This window comes from Apis mellifera, unplaced genomic scaffold (genome assembly GCF_003254395.2).
Source record: "Apis mellifera strain DH4 unplaced genomic scaffold, Amel_HAv3.1 GroupUN_226, whole genome shotgun sequence".
Classification (NCBI taxonomy): domain Eukaryota; kingdom Metazoa; phylum Arthropoda; class Insecta; order Hymenoptera; family Apidae; genus Apis; species Apis mellifera.
In genome coordinates this window covers 7,623-26,398 of record NW_020555869.1, presented here as the reverse complement: position 1 = coordinate 26,398, position 18,776 = coordinate 7,623, and the positions used below count along the sequence as shown (strand labels likewise).

The 18,776-nt window shown below is 19.0% G+C and overlaps 1 protein-coding gene across 1 annotated transcript; it reads right to left on the bottom strand.

The window, feature by feature from the left end:
* Positions 1 to 7,892: 7,892 nt before the first annotated feature.
* On the bottom strand, positions 7,893 to 18,113 carry LOC102656321. Its single transcript, XM_026445991.1, has 6 exons — positions 18,065 to 18,113; positions 17,012 to 17,325; positions 10,816 to 11,052; positions 10,673 to 10,741; positions 8,126 to 8,212; positions 7,893 to 8,051 (listed from the first exon to the last, which is right to left on the bottom strand). Exons 2-6 carry the CDS (start codon positions 17,045 to 17,047, stop codon positions 7,983 to 7,985), a joined length of 498 nt encoding a protein of 165 aa, XP_026301776.1. The 5' UTR covers positions 17,048 to 17,325; positions 18,065 to 18,113; the 3' UTR covers positions 7,893 to 7,982.
* Positions 18,114 to 18,776: the final 663 nt, after the last annotated feature.

Below are 18,776 nucleotides of genomic sequence, written 5' to 3'. Positions count from 1 at the left end.
TATTCATTTCTGATTCAAGATCAATAACATATGTTTATATAGTTTGCGATCATATATTTCATGAAAATCGATGAATGCATGTATTCATGCGATGTAAACAAATTGTAAATAATCAAATCAAAATTTCTTCTATTATACGATTTTTGTTTTTTCAAACTTTTAAATTTAAACTTAACTCCTTAAATTTTTGCAGTATGGCAAAGATTGATTATCCGAACTAAATATGTGGAGAAAACATTAACTACATGAAAAAATTCGGTCTTCGCTATTCGATGAGTGTTATTCATGGGCTGTTATTCAGGCTCATTTATTAAACATCGCTGTTGATTATCCACCGCGAAACTCTCCAAATACAAAGCTCTTTTAAAAATATGTAGAAATCTTTAAACCTAAATTTGAGCACTAAAATTAATATTTGCCCTTGTCATTTACCTAATGTTATCACGTTTAATTTTCTTGAAAGAATTAACATAGTATTCCATTTTTGCAGATTCATTTAATTTTTCTAACGCAAGAAGATATTTTTTTGCATCATCAATGAATTCTGTTAACATGATGGAAAATCATGATAACTGAAAGATTTTTGGTTTTTTTATATCGCGTTCGTAAACTCTCTCAAACCAGTCTTTAATTTGTTTCAGATAAACCCAAGGATTGGATGTGCGAACAATGCAATTCTTAATTAATGCCCAAAAAAAAATCTTTGTAAGTTCGATAGAAATTCATTATTCTGATTCAATGAAACAAACGTATCTCCGAAGTTAATCATAAAACATCATCAACAATTTCGTCAAAAACTGACAATTTTATTTGGGACAAAATTACCAAATACTGTTGCTGAGTAGCAACACAATATTAATAAAGTCTAAGTCTAAAATTAAATGATTTTGAATATTGCATAAATATGATACCTGAACTGATTATATTATTCAACCACCTATTGCCGTAAGATTGGTTATAAATTATATCGTTGCTGAATTTTATCTGATTTAAATTCTATTTTATTCTAACTAATCTACTCTAGGAAATTCGCGAGCCTTGGTTTTTCTTTTAATCATTATTTTCAATAAAAATTACAAACTAAGAAATTAGAGAAATCAATAGTGACAAAGAAGAGCAGTTTCTTCTGCTTGCTTCTATGATTGTTCATTGCAAGACACTAGGTGTGCGAATATGACTTGTGAAATAGCCATTGCTGTTATATCTTTGTTCAGATTAAGAATCTGAAAAGCATTAGGCAATTATACTAATTTATAAATATACTTTTTCAATAGACTTTTTCCTAGACTATTGAAAATATATATTGAAAATAAAATCCAAGCTATCCAAGCCGTTTCACAAGTCTTTTTGTTCTTAACATAACATAAATCAATTTTTGATAAAAGTCAAAACAAAAGTAATAAATTGATATAATAAAAATGTTTATAATTATAATAATAATAAGTGAGAATTGAATCCTATTTTTTATATTAAATGAAACAAAGAATAAAACTATGCTACACTATGATAAAGTATACAAAAAAATTTTATTTCATTTGCGTTCTGTTTTATCTAAAGTTAATTTAAAATTTTAGAACATAATAAATAAATAAAATAAGAAATTCTTATACATTAATTTTAATATTTGTTTTAACAATAATTATATATAAAAAAAATGAAATTAGAAAATTAAGAGTAAAAAATAATTATACGAATTGAATATTGTTTAAAATGTTGATTTTTATAATATATTCAAAAATCATCAAAATCAACTTCTTTTCCAAATAATCATTGTATTTTTATATCGACATCTTCAGAACATAATAATATCATGTTATTCTTCAATATATTTAAATCTATATGTATAAAAACTAATATTTCTTTACGTTTTTTTTTTAACAATATATATATAATATATCTTGTAATTAGAGAATCTAACCGAATAATATAGTATACAATTTCTAATGAAAGTATTAATATGCATTCCAAATTTTAAAAGGCATTGTGCTCTAACAACATCATTTTATATTCCTCGTTTTATATTCAATAAGTAACATATGATAATACTGGAGGATTTCCGTAGAAGGAAAATATTCTTCGAATCATATCATAAATCTTATGATTATTTGATATATTCTATATTTATATCTATATATTTATATATTCTATAAATATTAAATATTTATTAAGGAATCGTATATCAATTCTTTAAAGATCGTTATAAAGAGAAGATTTTCATTAATAAAATTATTTAAAAGAAATCTCGAAAAATTCTTTAAACTCTTCAAAATCAAAAGGGATCATTGAAAAGATTAAATAATTTCAAAATTCTGAAAATAAAAACTTTAATTTTTAAAATAAATTCAAGTGAATTGTAATATGATTTTTTTTTTACTGCATTGTAATAGTTTAAATATCAACAATTTTCGGTGAAAATTTAATGTTCTTTTAATTTTGTAATGTAATGTGCTAGTGTAAATAAAATAATTATATAATAAATATATTCTGTATTAGCAAATTGTATTTCTAATAATTAATAGAAATAGCAATAAATATGAATGTTGACGAAAATCGGAACAATATAACGAAGAGTAACAGATATTAATTAAACAGATTTTGTATACGCCAACTAAAAACAAAAATTTTTTTCCAAATTTTTATTTTATTTTATTTTGTTTATTACTTTATTATTATATTATATTATTTTAATTATTATATATTTGGTTTTAAATACTTACTTATGTGTTCATGACTCCAATAACAATAAACATCATAATACATATAATGTTAATGTATGATGTGAGTTTATAACTGATTTCTTGATATGCAAGCCAATTTTTATAATTTGTGATTATTATTATATTCAGAAATGTATATAAAATGATGCATATACCAGCGTTATACTAGCCATACCATAATCGTCCTTTTAATTCAAATATAACCAAATATTTTATTAATAATAATGATAGGTATTATCGAAGCATATTGAGTTTCTGGTGTCTATGCTAATTTTTGTTTTAAACGTCTCAGTTGTGTTTAAAAGCACAATACATATTAGAGTTCTGATAAACAAATTTAAAATAATAATTCTCAGAGATTTTTTTAAAATTATATTATATAAATAATTATACAATATATAAATATAATTATATAATATAATATAATCTTTAAAATATTTTATAATCTATAAAATAATTATATAATTAATTGTATAAGTTTATTACAACAGATTTTTATAAACATCTCAAATACAATTTTGAAAATATTCAATGTTCAATTTTTCAAAATCGTATAGTAAAATTTTTTCCGAAATTATGAATTATAACATCAAATCTCTATAAATTAATATGGAAATAAAGAAAAATAAATCAATGTGTAAAACTATCACTAAAATAAATAACTTTAATAAAAATAATATTTTTTTATCGTTATTATCGAAAAAATTATTTCTTTATAGTTTATATACATAAGAAAGAATTTATGTATAGAGATTAACTTAACTTTTATATTTTTCTTAATTTGAATAATATTTTTATTTATTATAAAAATTATTATATAAAAATTCTCACTTTTTTATTAATTATAAATTTATTTATTTTTTTTATGTTTCTAATGAATACTATTGCAAGTTATAAAATGAGTAAGTTTATCTGTTTGTCAAATGTCATAACCACCTTCATATGTCATTTATGATTAATATCATTAAAGATAATTCTCTTCATATTCTCTAGAATTATTTATAATTATATATTTTCAACATAATTCTTTTTCAAGATTAATGGAAAATTGTATGTCATTTTATTTACTTATTAATGTAAATACAAATTAAAATAAAAAATGCAATTTTTTTGAAAGAAAATATTAATTTCAATCTATTTTTTTTCAAAGTTATTTAACAATTATGTAGTTATTAAATTATGTAGTTAATTATGTAGCGTTTTGTATTATGAGGGATTAATGAGAGTTACAGTGCATTCTATTGGTAATTAGAAATTTTATGGTTTTTTCTTTTTCATTCTATAAAGATTTTTATTTTCTATATATTTCGATATTTCAAAGTTGAAATGCTTTTAAATTATAATTTGTATTATTGATTTGTAAATTTTGTTTCTATTTTTCTGTATTTCAAGATTTTTGATTTTAATTTTTTTTCTATATCATAAAATACTGGTAATTATCATAACATTTTACTTTAATATTAATAAATATCTTTAATGTTATAGCTTATATATATTTATTATTATTTACATTATTATTAATTTTTATTGTTTTATTTATTTATTATTTGTTTTTTGTTGATAAAAAATTTCTTATTATTTATAGAAGTTTCTTTTTTATAAAAATTTTATATAAGAATTTTATTATATAAAGATAATTGTAAATGATTTGAATTGAGAATGATTTTATATCTGTTTTTTTTTTTTTTATATATATATATATATTTCACATTTAAATTTAGAGACTTATCTCAAAATATTTATATATAAGTTATAAATATATTCATTATCCAATTATTTATTTCATTTTTTCATTTTATCGAATTATTTCATTGATTTTGAAATATTTTTCTTGCATTTTAAAAGTTATCATTTATTTATACTGACTAGTTTCGTTTTATAATATCATTTTTAAATTTACAAATTGCACAACTTGATTGATTTTACCATTTTTCATTTATTTCTTTTTTCATTTTTAATATAAAACTAGATCGATTAAAAATAATTAGAAGTATTCTCGTATTTTTATAATCTTCATGTAATGTAGAAATTATGAGTATTATAAAAGTTCAATAAAATTATGAATTTTTAAATATCTGTCATAACTATAACAATTTATTAAATTTTATAATCAAACAGAAGAATTTTATTTTTGATTAGATTGATGTCAAGAAAAATTTTTTTTTTAAATTTTATAATAAATTTATAAAATTTTTATAAATTTTTATAATAATTTTATATAAATTTATTTTATTTTTTTTAACTTGTTTTATCTAATATTTTGAATTCAGTTAGTTTCAGCATTATGTTTAGTATTAGTAGATAAAATTAAACTTAGAATAATTATAATATTATAATATATAACTAATATTATAATAATATTATAATATATAATTAATAATAATATTAATAATATATTTATATATTATATATATATATATATATATATATATATATGATGAATGTAATGTATTTTTGCCACAAAAATAATAATTTTTTTTCAAAAATATTTCTTGTTAATTGGAATCTTTTCTTTTTAATAAATAGAGAAATAAGTCTTTTCAATTTTCTAATCGCTTTCCATACTATAGTTCCATACATATTCCATAATAATTTTACAATAACTATTCTATACATGAAAAATTAGAAATATAAATAAAATTCGATTCAATAATTTTGAATTAATTGCTTCATTTCCTTGGAAATTGCATTTAGTATTTTATTATTTATTATTTTATATATATTTAATTGTGTTTTTGGTTTTTGTCAAATATGTTTCAATTCACGTTAATTTAGTTTTTCTAGATGAATTTTTTGTGTTTTTAAATATATTCTGGATAGAATATTTTTAAACTTGTTTTCTTTAGACGGCTATTCGACTTGTTTCTTAAATTATACTTATCTATTTTATTATCGCTGTCTATTCATGAGTTTTTAGGAATAACTTTGCAATATATATTTTCTTTCAAATATTTTTATAATATATTTTTAATTTCATTTCAGTTTGTGTTATTGTTGTATATATATGATTTTATTAGGGTGATGAATATATTCAATATTACTTTTTTTTTAACTAATGTTATTAAATTTTTTTCTTTTTTAATTCTAGATGCGAAATAAAAGAAATGCATTTTTCTGAATTTCCCATTTTTGAATTGCTTGGATAGAGTTCATCGTTCTTATGCCAATGTTGTCTTGTGAGATATTGTTATTGTCTAAAATGGTGAAGTAGGAGATTTAAATTTTATGTAAATTTTTTGTTTTTTAATGCGAGAAATAATTTTGTTACAATTGTTTTTTTTATTATAGAATCTTTATAACAGAATTTATAATAGAATATTTATAAAGTAACTATAATTTTGATAGTTACAATTTTTTATACATGATTTATTTTGCTTATAAGTATTTATATTTAAGCTTCATAAAAAAAATTCTAATATAATATATTAAATTCTTTCTATTTGTATATATTTTTTGCAGTATGAATCAATACTGTGCAACTATTTATTATTTTTATAATCACAGTATGCTGCTAAAATATATAAATATAAACCAATCAAAAACTTTCTTTCTTATAAATTATGGAAATTTTTTATGAATATAATTGCAACAAAAGTAATACTGATATTCATTTCAATATTTAATTATTGTAATTGTAATTTCGATACTGTAATAAATATATATATATATATATATATATATATATATATATAATATATATATATATAAATAATATATATAAAATATATATATATATTTACGTTCTACAGATTTGAATGATATACAAACTTGATATTGGATTTAAAATATTTTAAATTTATCATGATTCATAAAGGATTTTTGATTAATTCAAAATAATTATACATAATTATACATTTTAATATTATCTGTTTATAGTATTTACAATAATAATAGAAAAGCTTGCATTGATATTATCAAAAATATATATATAAATAGTATTTAATAAATAAATAATATTATTGTATTAAAAGTTTTTTATTATAATATCTTAGAAATTAATGAAAAAACATAATTAAAATTTTCTCCTTGCAAATGTTCTTCAAAATTTCAGTTCATTTGGAAAGTATTTTATTTCTAAACTACATCTAACAAAAATTATTTACTATATATAATTACTGAAATTAATTATTTAATTAATTACTTAAACCTGATTTTAAAATAAATACAATTAAATATTAGGATGCATTAGCAAGCATATTAGTTTTACAAGTTTAAAAATAATGAATGATTAATATTTATTTTGCTATATTATTAAAACCATTAATAGAATAGATAAAATAACAAACTTATAGATAAAGTGATTAAATTGAATAACAACAATTACGAACCACTATTAATTATTCATAGTCAATGAAACAAAACATGTAAAATATAACAAAGCCATTGAAGAAATATTATACGACCTGTTTGTATGATAAAATTTGTAATATTTGAAAGTAAAATTTTTTAAACTTTATTCGAAGAATTATTTTTTCACAATTCTCTTGAACAAACAAGAGAGACACGAGATATATTTCATATGTTTGCGAACCTACAGTTAATCAGATTCGCTATATAATAATATCTCTAATAAAATTATATATAATCATATTATTGTATTTACAAAATATTTATATCAAATGTATTATATAAATGTATTTGCAATTATAAAATTGATTTGATTTATATAATATGACTCACAATTTTTTTATTATTATCGCTATTATTATCGATGTTTTGTAAACTCAATATTCTCAAAAATATAATTTTTTTTTTCTATTTCATAATTTGTGATAATATACCACAAATTGTAGAATCATAAATTTAGCTTATTATCGCTTATAACAAAATATTCATTTAAAACAATTTCAATTTTAACCCATATAAATGTCAATTATTTAAATAATTGACTTTTAAATATTTAAATTACAATTAAAAATTTTCATTAGATGAAGCAAGACGTAAAATATAATAGAAATAGGAACGAAAAAAATTTAATGGAAGCAAAAATTGCTATTAATTTAATAAATAAGTCTCAATAAATATTTTTGTATTTATCAGTTTATAATTTTTCTCGCTAAAATCTTAAAAAGAATTTTCTTTGAGAGAATCATATAATAAATGTATAAAAGTAAATATCAAATTGATTTTTTTTTTGATAATCTCTTTATTACTTTCTTATTTATAACTTACAATAATGTGTTATAAAATATAAATATAGATAATCACAAATCATGATTTTAGTAATAATAAATCATTAATCCTTAACGATTTTGCCTAAAGATTTTATTTCATATTTGTCGATGTACTTATTTGTATGAATACAACCAAATAAGTGATCAGAGTACCAAAAAACTGAAAAAAAAATTCATTAAGAATTAAATTCTTAAATGAATAGTCAATTATTATTATACAATTATTTTACTTACTTCTGTTGATAATTTGTTGCTAAGAATGTAACCACCAGCAGTAAATTTGAAAGGATGAAGTAGAAGTTGTAATAAAAATTGTTGTATCTGAAATTGTTATTATAACTTTCATTCTAAACATTTTGTAACTGTAAACTATAAAGTAGGAATTATTTATATTCGATATGCTTTTTAATATGAAAAAGGAAAAGTTTATATATCACATATTTATGTATTCATATTTAAAGCATCTTCTAATATTCTAAATAAAAAAATTAGAAAAACATTCAAATAAGAGCAAAAAATAAAACAAACTTTTTAAGTAAGATCAAAATAAAAAAAATAATTTGTTTGAATATACAATTATTATATCATATATATATAAATATATAAGATGTGAAATATATAAAGTGTGAATACAATATAAAGATTCAAAATAAGAAAAATTTATTATATATATATAAATAAATATATATATATATATATATATATATATTTATAAAAATATGAAATATCTATGGATGATAAATGTTATAATCAAAAAAAAATAATAAATATTATAATAAAAAAAAAATTCTTATATTACATATATCTAAATTATTGTTAATGAGAAATGTGCGTTTTGAATTTTGAATAGAATGAAACAATGAATGATAGAATTAAAAATTATGTGCACATATTGTATCGTAGTATCACTTTTTCGAAGCCTTTAACAAAACAATAAATATATTCTTTTATATATATTCTCTTATTTAGATATATCAGTGTTTGTAATTTTAATTTAATGTAATATACAATAAGTTATTTATAAAAAATTTATCATGAAAAAAAAACAAATTTTAGAATTCGATATTTTATAGCATTTAAATTTATAATAAATGAATCGTTATAATTTATATTAAAATCCATAAGTAAATCATTGTATAATACTCAAATTGCTTAATTGGTAAAATATACGGAATTTACAAGATTCTATATTTCTAATTAAATATTTTTTACCACAATTTATTTCCTTTAATTACTTTTGCATTCTATATTTTTTATATTTATTTCAAAATAAAGTTGCTTCTTTTGTTTGCTTTTGAAAAAGTCACATTTAAAAATATATATAAATATATAAATATATAAATAAAATATATATAATTATAACTATACATATATAACAATTAATATTTTGTTCTTATTTTGCTATTCTTGGTATTATTATATTCTTAAACTGTTATTATTAACTGTTATATTATTCTAATATTAATATATTATTATTACAATATATATTTAATATTATAATATATTATAATATATTTAATTAATTATAAAATTATTAATTAATTATATATATTAAATAAATAATTATAATATATTTAATTAAAATGCACATAGAAAACAGTATCAGTATTTCATTAATTAATATTTCAAATTTTATAAGAAAATTACAAAATGAATCCAACCTATCCAAAAAATATTGAAACATTCAAAAAACAAAAGATTAACAAACATTTTTTCATCGAAAAATTAAATCGAATTATGTCACGATTAATGAATAAATAAATATAATATCCACACATGCATTTTGTGATTGGCCAGTATTTTTTCTTAATAATATAATCATTAACTCAATATGATTATTTTCTTTATTTTATATTTCTTTTTTTGAAAATTATTCTATATTCATATACAACAAAAATGAAAATATTAAATGAGAATTTAATAAAATTTCATTTTTCAATAAATTATGAATGCAGAACTCATAATTAATTTAATTAAAATTCATTTCTTACAATAATACACCTTAGAAAAAATATACGTTTATAAAAAATTAAGAATATTACAAAGAAGACACTAGGCAAATATAGCTGAAACAATAGCTATGTCGTGAATTGCAAATTAAATAATAACGATTACCGATTCTAAAAATATAATATAAAATATAATTAAAGAAATTTTATCTTTAACAAAAAATAATCTTTAAAAAAATTTTATTAATCAAAATCGATTGGAATAATGTGATAATTTAATTAAAAATTTATATTAAATATTATATAATCATGATTTGAACTGTTGCAAATTAATAATTTTCAACATATTATATATATAAAAGATCAATATATTTGAAATCTATAGTTTCTTTAAGATTATTCTTTGTGATGAATACTTTAAGATGCTATGAAAAAAATAATTTAATTTTAAAAATCATCCTCAAAGTCGATTTTGTAATTATTTCTTTCAACAGATTTTCATCGATCCAAGAATACAAAATCTTTCAAAATCAATATCGATACAATGATAAATTTTTCATACCTCTTTAAGCAGAATTTAATTGTAACATTAATTGTAAATAGAAACAAAAGTTTTCCTAGAATAACTCAAAAATTAAAATTATCTCACTGATAATATATAAAGAAAACATTTAAAACAATAATTTTTGAAATATTTCAAAATCATGAAAATTAGTAAAGAGAGAATACGAAAAAATAATTTTTAACGTAAAGTAAACATAAAAAATATAAATCAAAAAGTACATTTTAATTGAAATTTTTATATATTTATATATATTAATATAGATATTACCTCATTTTTAATGGAACTATTTAAGTAGCAAATATCCAATTCTTGAAGTAAATGTGTTGTTACTTCTACCTATAAAATTCTAAAATTAAATGTATATCTATAGATTAATTCTTTATTTATAATATAAAAAGATATAATCTTACCTCGTGATAGAATTTAGTGCAATGATTATTTAAAAAAATAATTTTTATAAACAATAGAAAAATCCATACGAAAAATCCTATAAGTCCTTTATTCGATAATACTTCTGATAATTTTAAGGATATTAAATAAAAATATCCATTATAAAGCACATTCAATAGTGATGAAAATTGCATTATTAAATCTAATACAATTTGATATTTATATGCTTGGTTAAGTTCCCGTGAAAGTTTTAGAACCTCGAAATGAATATGCCTTTAATATATACATATGTGTGTGTGTATGTATGTAAAATGAAATAGTTTAATTGGAAATAAAATAACGTGAGTATCATCATTTTCAACTTAGTAATTTATTATCATTAATAAGAGAAAAGGAAATAGCTCCAGATATTTAAATAAAACAAAAAAATAGATAAATAGTCTATAAATTTTAATGAAATTCTTCTTTCTGAAGACATATGAACTTTTTAATTTTTACTTTTACAAAAAAAGATCAATAAATTAAAATTGAAAAAATATGTTTACAATCACAAGAAAATAATTCGTAGCACATACTTTTCAATCATTTTTTATATATTCACATATAATTAAAATATATCACAATATAAGCTTGATGTATCACTATTTGCACATTTTTATTTATATATCCAATTTTTTAATTTTTTAAAGATTTTGTGATAAAAAATGCATTGCATATGATGACGATATTCGTTTTGATTGAAAAAATTTTTAATATTTTATTTTTTCTATGACACAATTTATGTTTAGTGGCAATTTATTTTATGAAAAGTTTATCCTGCAAAATATTGAAATTTCAGTTTTTTGTGTTTTTTATTGAAATTATATTGAAATATAAACAATTTTTTAGAAATATTGACAAAGATGATAATAATTTAATTTAATTTAATAATCATTATATTGTTTGTTGAATCTAGATTCAAAAAAATTTTTTATGAAATTATTGTAGAAAGTTGTTCAGAAATATAAAAAATGATTGATAGATTTTGACTTTTATTAATATATGAATTACTATATATTAATAATGTTATAATGTTATAAATATATTAATAATATATAATGTTAAAATATATTAATAATAATAAAATATGAATTAATATATGTATCAATTAAAAAATATCTCTAATAAATATATTATTAAATTAAAAAAATTAAATTAAAATTTTAGAAATAATGTTATTTTTAATTTAATAAATTTATTAAATTTTTAAATATATTTAATTGTGTGATACTTTAGGTTCTTGATTTCATCCTATACTTTTACTATAATTAATATAAATCAAAATTAGTTTGATGAAAATTTTAAAAAATATTGTATTGTTAATATTAAAATCAATAAAATATTTAATATATTTTTATTTATATTTATTTTCATATTTTTTATATATATTTTTCTTTTATTTATTGTCTTTTTATCTATTCAATATTAATGATCATAATATTTTATATAATAAACATCATTGAAATTTAATTAAATATTGAAATTTCATATTAATAATATCATAGTAATACGTTTTCAATAAAAAAAAAATTAATTTTAATATGTAATTTGCTTGATATACATATTGTTCTTAATTTGTAAATGTTAGCACAAAGAATCGAAAATTATAAAATTATAAAAATTATATTAAAAATATCGTTTAAAAATTAAATTCAAAAAAATTTATCTATGTTATCCTATCATCATCTGATGCTATCCTCTTTACTCCTTTACTAAATATTCTAACAAAAATACAAAATTGTTATGAAATTATCTTGTAATTTGAAAAAAATGTTGAACAAAATATTTTCTGTTATTGTAATCCATTATAATTACAAATTTACATAAAATAAGTGATTGCATGTTATACTTTATATTAATATCATTTGTATTTGATAGCTGATATATCTCTTTTATAATCTTGTTTATCTTATGCAATTTGTCCTGTAAAATACTTAAACAAAATTAAAAAAAATAATATGATTTTGGAAACAATAATGATTGAAATAAATATAATGCTATGATTAATATTATAAACTCATCCATATTATTATAATTTTTAAAAAAACAAAACAATCTTCAAAAAAATCTTCAAAGAAATCAAAATCATTAAAGAATTGAAAAAATCTTGTATACTTTTAGAATGTAATATAAAAAAAATAAAGAAATGAAATGAAGAAACAAAATTTTTTCTTATAAATCTTATAAAAAAAAATATTCTCTTAAAATTATATTTTTTACATTATCTACAGAATAATGTGAATTCAATGTGTTATATTAAATTCTTATATTTAGAATTTAATAATAAAAGAAAAATAAAGAAATATATAAAAAATAATAATAAATTTACTAATTATTGATAGAAAATCACAAATTGATTAATAATAAATCGAGAAATACATTCACATTATCGATTTAATTTCGAAGAAATCCGAGTTTACTCATATAAAATATTATTTTCAAACATTGTTGCTTGGATATGATTGAACTGAAATTTAAGTATTACTCGCGAAAATTTCTTCTGCTTTATTTGTTTAAATAGATTTTATTATTTTTTATCAATTTTATTAATTTTATTTATTTTTATATTTGTATTTATTTAATTTTTATTAATTTTTGGCTTCTCCCATCTATAATTATTCTTGCAAGAATAGAGAATATTAAATCATCGATTATTGTTAAGATTAAAATTCAGTTTAGTCTCGTAATTGGTTTCGCTTTTTTTTTGAGTTATTTTTTGTTAAAGATATTAAATCAATAAGAATACTATCCTGTTAAATATTTAGTTTTAAAATATATATAATATAATATAATTAATATTTTTATTTTTTTATTAACGTTATGATTAATAATATATAATTGCACATTTGTTGAATATATTTAATGTGAAATGTAATATCAATTTTGAAAAGAAACATTATTTTAGAAAATATAAATATAAATATAAATATAAATATTATATATCTTTTTTAATAAAGCTAATATTATAAAAATCATATCAAAGTGAAATTAAAATCAATAGAAAAATATATTGAAAAAAGAAGCATAAAGATAATTATAAACATTTTACAGTTTATAATGAAAAAAAATTTAATTTAAATAGATCTTATGGCTGCAATTATTATTAACATAATCTAAAAAAAATGTTTTATTATAAAAATTTCTAATATTTTCCAGATTTATTTTTATATATTTTTTACAGACCTTATAAGGCTGAGGTTACATTTCATATTAAATCAAATAAACAATTATTATAAAAATATTTAATGTCATTTATATTCTGTAGTTTATTGATAGAGATTGAAAACTATTTTTTGAGAATTGTAACTCTATCAAAGCTATCGATATTCACCAAAAAAGTTTTGGAACTAATTTCTCAGGAGTTGTTATAGTCATTATTAAATCTTGATTTTAACATCATTAAAAGTATTGTATTTTGGCAAAAAATTGTTTAGAAAAAAAAAGAACTATAAATTAACAAAAAAACTAAATTAATCATTTGAAAATTAAAAAAATATATAGGATTCACTTGTATAAAAATAATTCAAGAAAGTTTAAGTAACTTAATGTTTGTAATTGCTTGATTATATCAAAAATGAAAGAAAATTGATTAAATATAAAGATATTAAAATTATATATTGATTTTATCGTTTTAAAAATATCATTAAAAGATATTCTATTTTTTATATTTAACAAAAAATTAAAAGAATTTTGTTTCTATATTTCTTTTCTTCATGTTTCTATCACATTACATAAAATACAAAAAAAATTTTCAATCTTTATTTCATTCTTGTAAAAATTGTAAAAATATAGATGAATTTATTATTTGTAATATAATTATAATATTATACATCATATAAAAAGTAAGTATAAAGAATATTATATGATTCCATATCTATATGATTCTGAATCAATCACAATTCTATATCAAAATCTAAAAATAAAAATGAATATAAGCATGATCTTGATATTAAAAATTACAAATCTTTTATTGCATCGCATTCTATTCATTGCAAAAATAAAAAAGTTTCAAAGGAACTCAATGAATCATAACTCAATTGTTCTCTTGAAAAAAATATATTATATTTCCATTATGAATTCATTTTATTTAAAATTTGTTTATATTCTTCGATTAATTTCAATAAAAGTAGCTATTTCTATGACATAGAAATCTAGTATATTCCTTATTATAAAGTATCAAACAATCAATCAAAGCATCACTTGTTGCATGAACCAACAAAAAACTTGAATATCCTATATGATGTTGCCTATGACATCTTCTTTCTCGAAAATATGTCTAAAAAAAATGAGACTCATTCAACATTTATCATAAGCGAAATATCTCTAATAAAATCCTTTCATTTTTTTTTACTATTTTTTACTATAATATATAATTTACATACTGAATTATTCTCATTATTTTTATATTATAGACTTTCTTTTTCGAAAAAATTTCTTATAACAGCTTCCTTTTTTTTTCTTTTTCTTCTTCCTTTTATTTAAACACATACATGAATCTGAAACTTTACTTCATCTTCGTGTACCAAATCATTGATTTATTTAATTCATCGGTTGAATAAATATATATCGCACAAAATATCAACAAAATATCGCAAAATACTTCATTGCAGAAAGATACTTTTAGAAATATCAGATCGATTATTTAAATAATAAAAAAGAAAAAAAAATAAAAATGTGATAATTCTGAGATATTTTTGTAATAAATTTTTTCTGCAACCAAAAGAAATTTAATTCTTTTTTTCAAGTCTTTTTTTCAAAAGACATATTATAATTTTTTTGAAACTTTGTATTCTTGCGAAAATATAATGCAATAAAAAATTTAATCTTGAATTTCAAGATCAAAAACATTTTTGCTCGCCTTTTTATTTACAAATCTCTTTTTTACAAAAGAAAAAATATAAATAAATTTATACTATTTTTAGTGAAAAATAATAGTGAAATTGTTCATGAAAATCAATATTTTGTTATAAGTTTATTAAATATTGATTTGTTTACTTATGTAATTCAATATTAATTGTTGATCATATTATTAAAAATTATGAAAAATTTAGAAATTATTAGACTTTTATAAAAATTTAGTTTTAAATCCAGAACTATAATATTCTTTTCTTTATTTTCTTAATCTTTAAATAATTTTAAAATCATGAGCATTTCTTTCTTTATATAATTTACCTTATCAATATGGTAAAAGTAAGAATACCTAAATTCATAGTTATTATTAATATAAATATAAAAATATTTAAATCGACTTGATATCGAACGAAAATAGTAGAATAATAATTTAGCAAAATAATGCTTATGATTATTACGCTAGATATAATTAATGTTTGTGTAACGCAAAAAAAAGTTTTTCGGTAATTTTTCTCAATTCCAAATGATTCTAAAGTATTGTCTATTTGTTCACATCTTGCAATAATTTTTCTCGAACGCTACAATGAAAAAAGAAAAAAATTGTAAGAAGTATATGAATACTATAAAAATATATGAATACTAGAAAAATAAAAAAATATAATATCTAATGTTAATATTTGTTATATTTAATTTTAGTTATAAGTCACTTTTTAATTTTAAAATCAAAATACAGAATTGAACATTAGATATAGACATGTCATTTGTAATTTTTTATAATTCTTAATATAATGTATTAATATAATGTTATAAAATATTAGATATTGTTGTAAAACATAGTATTTTTAGAAATTTATTGTTTATATAAATTTAAATATTATATTATTGCAGTTGATTTAAATGCATTAACATGATAATCTATGATTAAAATTAATCACAATAATATTTGCTAATATTTGCAATTCAAATGCTAAAAGCCTAAATATTTATCTGAATACTTTATGTAACTTTTGTGATGTGACAAATCTTAAAAAGAGAGGAAATGCATATATGAGTCTAATAAAAAATCAGATTTAATTTATCATTTAATCTTATTCAATATTTATGATAATTATTTTGAAATTTTATTTGTGAAAATTAAAAATTAATAGGAATAGTAACAACATGAAAATTGTTGTTACTATAAAATATAAAATATAAAAATCAAGATGTTGAAATGAACACTATTATATATACCAATTAAAAATTTTCTTCAACATTTCTATTTCATTTAATTATTTTATTATCTTATTATTTGTCATTATGTATTTTAATTTAAAAAATACTTACTTCTGTATTCAACATTCCAAGAATTATAGAAACCATGACGCATGTAATATTAATATATGAAGCTAGTTTATAACTGATTTCATTATATGCAAACCATATTTTATAATTTATATTTATTATTGTATTTAAATATACTATATATAAAATAATGCATATGCTAGCATATATTATACTCCAACCATATCGTAATTGTTTTTTTGATTCAAATATACGTAGAGCAAATATCTCATTAATGATAATGATATGTATTAGCGAAGCATATTGAGTTTCTGGTGTCCATGCTAAAATTTTTTTCTTAAACGCCTCAATTGTGTCTAAAAGCATAGAATATATATTAGAATTCTAATAAACAAATTTATAAAAGAATAATTCTCAGAGATTTTTTCAAAATTACATAATTTTTATAATTATGCTAAATAAACTATAATTTCATAAAAATAATTATATAGTATATAGATTTATTTAAATATTAATATAATATAATAAAAGAATAATAACAAAATAATTTACAAAATTTTTTATTAGTTGATTTTTATAAATGTCTCAAATATCTTTATAAAGTAACATATAAACAAGAAAAAAATGAATCAATGTAAACAATTTAGAATTCAGTGAGATGAACTTCTTTTACAAAATTAATATTTCGCTATTACTTTGTTATTATATTGGGTTGGCAACTAAATAATTGCGGATTTTTTTTAGAAAATCAAAGACAATTTTTTCATGGAACTAAATAACTTTATTCTGTAATGTGTTGCCCATTTTGATCAATGATCTTTTGCCATCTTTCAGGCAGCATCATAATCCCATGTTCATAAAACTTCTGGTTTTTATTAGCAAAAAACTGAATCAGGTACGATTTGATATCATCATCATTATTGAAATTTTTATCATTCAAGGAGTTTTGTAAAGATCGAAACAAAAAGTAATCAGATGGTGCAAGGTCAGGACTATATGGTGGATGTGGCAAAACATCCTAACCAAGCTCCAATAATTTTTGCCGAATGACCAAAGATGTGTGTGGCCTTGCATTGTCATGATGGAATACAACACCTTTTCGATTTGTCAATTCGGGCTGCTTTTCTTCAACTGCATTGTTTAATTTTGTTCAATGTAGACAACAGAATTGATCGTTCGGTTGGGTGGTAAGAGTTCAAAATAGACAATTCCTTTGTAATCTCACCAAACTGATAACAAAACCTTCTTTTGATGAATATTAGCTTTGGTTGGTTCACGTGGCCTGCTCCACGATCTTTTCCGCTTGATATTGTTGTAAACGACCCATTTTTCATCGCCAGTTATCAGTCATTTTAAAAATGGATCATTTTCATTACGTTTCTTTAGCAAATCGCAGCTGTTAATGCGTTGCATTAAATGCTTTTCTTTCACTTCGTGAGGAACCCATGTATCGAGTTTTTGAACATAGCCAAGTTGTTTTAAGTAGTTTTCAATGCATGTATGTGATACATGAAGCTTCTCTGCAATTTCACGAGTTGTACTGTGACGATCCGAATCGATTATTGCTTTGATTAGGTCGTCATCAATTTCAACTGGATGACCAGAACATTTTTCGTCTTTGAGTGAAAAATCACCAGAACGAAATTTGTCAAATCAATTTTGACACTGTCGTTCTTTTAAGGCTTCGTCGCCATAAACAGCACATAACTTTTTGTGAGTTTGCGATGAGTTTTTCCCTTTGCGAAAATAAAAAAGCAAAATATGACGATAATGTTCCTTTTGATTTTTCCATTTTTCAACGAACGCC

Coding starts and splice junctions, on each gene's coding strand:
- LOC102656321 (XM_026445991.1), bottom strand. CDS start 17,047: ATGGTTTCTATAATTCTTGGAATGTTGAATACAGAA. Junction 11,053..17,011: donor TTGGAATGTTGAATACAGAA/GTAAGTATTTTT, acceptor ATTCATTTCGAG/GTTCTAAAACTTTCACGGGA. Junction 10,742..10,815: donor GCACTAAATTCTATCACGAG/GTAAGATTATAT, acceptor AGAATTTTATAG/GTAGAAGTAACAACACATTT.